General features: G+C 28.9%; 1 protein-coding gene across 1 annotated transcript in view; it reads right to left on the bottom strand.

Moving 5' to 3' along the window:
• Positions 1-665: 665 nt before the first annotated feature.
• Positions 666-1420, bottom strand: part of LOC111828723 (defensin-like protein 43) — a 4146-nt gene continuing 3391 nt past the window's right edge. Inside the window, exon 2 of the mRNA XM_023777330.1 lies at positions 666-820. Coding sequence (XP_023633098.1) covers positions 666-820 — 155 coding nt within the window. The remainder of the gene's footprint in view (positions 821-1420) is intronic.

Genomic DNA, 1420 nt, shown 5'->3' with positions numbered 1-1420 from the left:
AACATGTGTTAAATCGCTTATTAGCCTTTGCCTCAAAACTCTCTATGATTATTTTTAACTCCTATTATCTATCTTTATATGCCCTGCTTGATTTTGTTCTTAAACTTTGGATTTACATATATTTCTCTTTGTACTAATATTTATGATTAAATGAATCAAGTTTTTGCCGGAAACAAAATGAGAAGTATATTAGAAGCTAATATTGAAACTGCAATTAACGACACGGTACTTTGCTATGCTATCACAAGGAGAAGCTTTATCATAAGACCTTGTTGCCTAATCATTTTCAAAATAATACCAACGAAAAAAATAACATAACTAATAACTTTTGTCGATTTTATAATAGTTACAATCATTTGTAAACGTAACATATAGTTCACCTTAAGGATATTTTGTTTTTCTTTTTCATTATCTTTAATTGTTACCAAACCTAAATCCAGAGTAATTTTAACAAGTCTACATAAATCATAATTACCTAATCATTTTCTCCGCTTTAAATAACTGGAATCGCAATAAAAGAGATGTATGGTGATAGTAGTTCAGACTTTTGATTAAGAAAACTACAATCGTCAAATAATTTTATATTTTCTCATTTAATTTTTTATTTGTGGAAAAAAAACAAAAGAAAATAAAACATATCAATGTAAAGAAAAGATCGGTTTCTATCACTTGGTGCAACAACATTTGTCTCTGAAAGAAGTAGCACAACTCCCAGATGAGAAGCCAGCCTTCCTACAATCAGCCACACATTTATCATAGTCGTACGTTGGCGAACAAGTATTCTTGCACATATCATCAATTCTCCCAGAGGGTTTGATCTCTGCATGTCCACAAAGTCACCACATATGAATATCATATATAATCATATCAACGTTCTTGCTTTCAAACGATGAAACATAATCAGAAAACATTACCTGAAGCAAAAATGTTGTAACTGGAAAAAGAAGCTGCAATTATAATAAAGAGTAAGAAAGTCATCGAAGTCTTGGTGTTGCCCATTTTCTTGCTTGAAGTATCAAACTATAAAGTCTATTTAAAAAATATGTTATATGAGTTTCTAGATTGTAAGTAGAAGCTATATTTATAGAACATAAAGTTTTTTGTGATTGTCAAAAAGAGGTTTACAATTGGTGGATCTGCCATATATATTAATAAATTTGTATTTTGACTAACAAATATTTTTATATACATTGGTGCATGTATATGGATCTTCACATATACTCAATAATATTTTTACTCGTACTAAAGAGATTTTCTTCTTAATTATTTTATTTTTTCAAAAGCAAGGTTGACCCTGATCATATACCATATCAAATTAGGCTAAAGAATCGGGTTCAAAGAATAGCTAAGACATTTGGTTTGAAATAAAATGGTTTATTTTTAATTTTTTTTGACAACTATTGATGTGCTTAACATCTGG

The sequence above is a fragment of the Capsella rubella genome, unplaced genomic scaffold (assembly GCF_000375325.1).
Source record: "Capsella rubella cultivar Monte Gargano unplaced genomic scaffold, Caprub1_0 scaffold_1, whole genome shotgun sequence".
NCBI classification, from domain to species: Eukaryota; Viridiplantae; Streptophyta; class Magnoliopsida; order Brassicales; family Brassicaceae; genus Capsella; species Capsella rubella.
This window is presented reverse-complemented; position numbering and strand designations above follow the sequence as displayed.